Below are 643 nucleotides of genomic sequence, written 5' to 3' on the forward strand. Positions count from 1 at the left end.
GTGTGTGGTGTGCACATGTTTATCTATATGCATGTATAAATAGATTAATAGATAAAATATTTCATTGTTGAGTTCATGTTACAGGCCGTCGTCGCTCTCGCCCTTGTAGCCGTCACTCTGGCTGCTCCTTCACAGCCTTCCTATGGATATGCTCCTCCGGCAAACTATGATGTAAGCTCAATTGCTATAATTAAGAACTTGGTGTCTTATTCTATAAATGAACTGTATATTATTGGTTCTATTCGACACATATTAATTCGATTTTCATTAGGCTCCCGCTAAGTACGACTTCAACTATGCCGTGAAGGACGACTACTCCGGCAACGACTTTGGTCACCAAGAGGCCCGTGACGGATACGACACCCAGGGATCTTACTACGTCCTCCTTCCCGACGGTCGTCTGCAGAAGGTCGCCTACACTGTCAATGGCGACTCTGGCTACGTGGCTGAGGTCAGCTATGAGGGTGAAGCCCAGTACCCCGAGTACAAGCCTGCTCCTGCCTACAAGCCTGCTCCTGCCTACAAGCCTGCTCCTGCCTACAAGCCCGCCCCCGCTTACAAGCCAGCCCCTGCCTACAAGCCTGAACCTACATATGCCTAAATTAAACAATGAATATTTATTAAATTAAACGAGGCCTATCAA

At 47.1% G+C, this 643-nt stretch overlaps 1 protein-coding gene across 1 annotated transcript in view; it reads left to right on the forward strand.

Moving 5' to 3' along the window:
* Positions 1–643, forward strand: part of LOC119595858 (cuticle protein 7-like) — an 879-nt gene extending 236 nt beyond the window's left edge. The window contains exons 2-3 of the mRNA XM_037945061.1: positions 85–171; positions 272–643. Coding sequence (XP_037800989.1) covers positions 85–171; positions 272–601 — 417 coding nt within the window. The 3' untranslated portion in view covers positions 602–643. The remainder of the gene's footprint in view (positions 1–84; positions 172–271) is intronic.

This window comes from Penaeus monodon, chromosome 3 (genome assembly GCF_015228065.2).
Source record: "Penaeus monodon isolate SGIC_2016 chromosome 3, NSTDA_Pmon_1, whole genome shotgun sequence".
NCBI classification, from domain to species: domain Eukaryota; kingdom Metazoa; phylum Arthropoda; class Malacostraca; order Decapoda; family Penaeidae; genus Penaeus; species Penaeus monodon.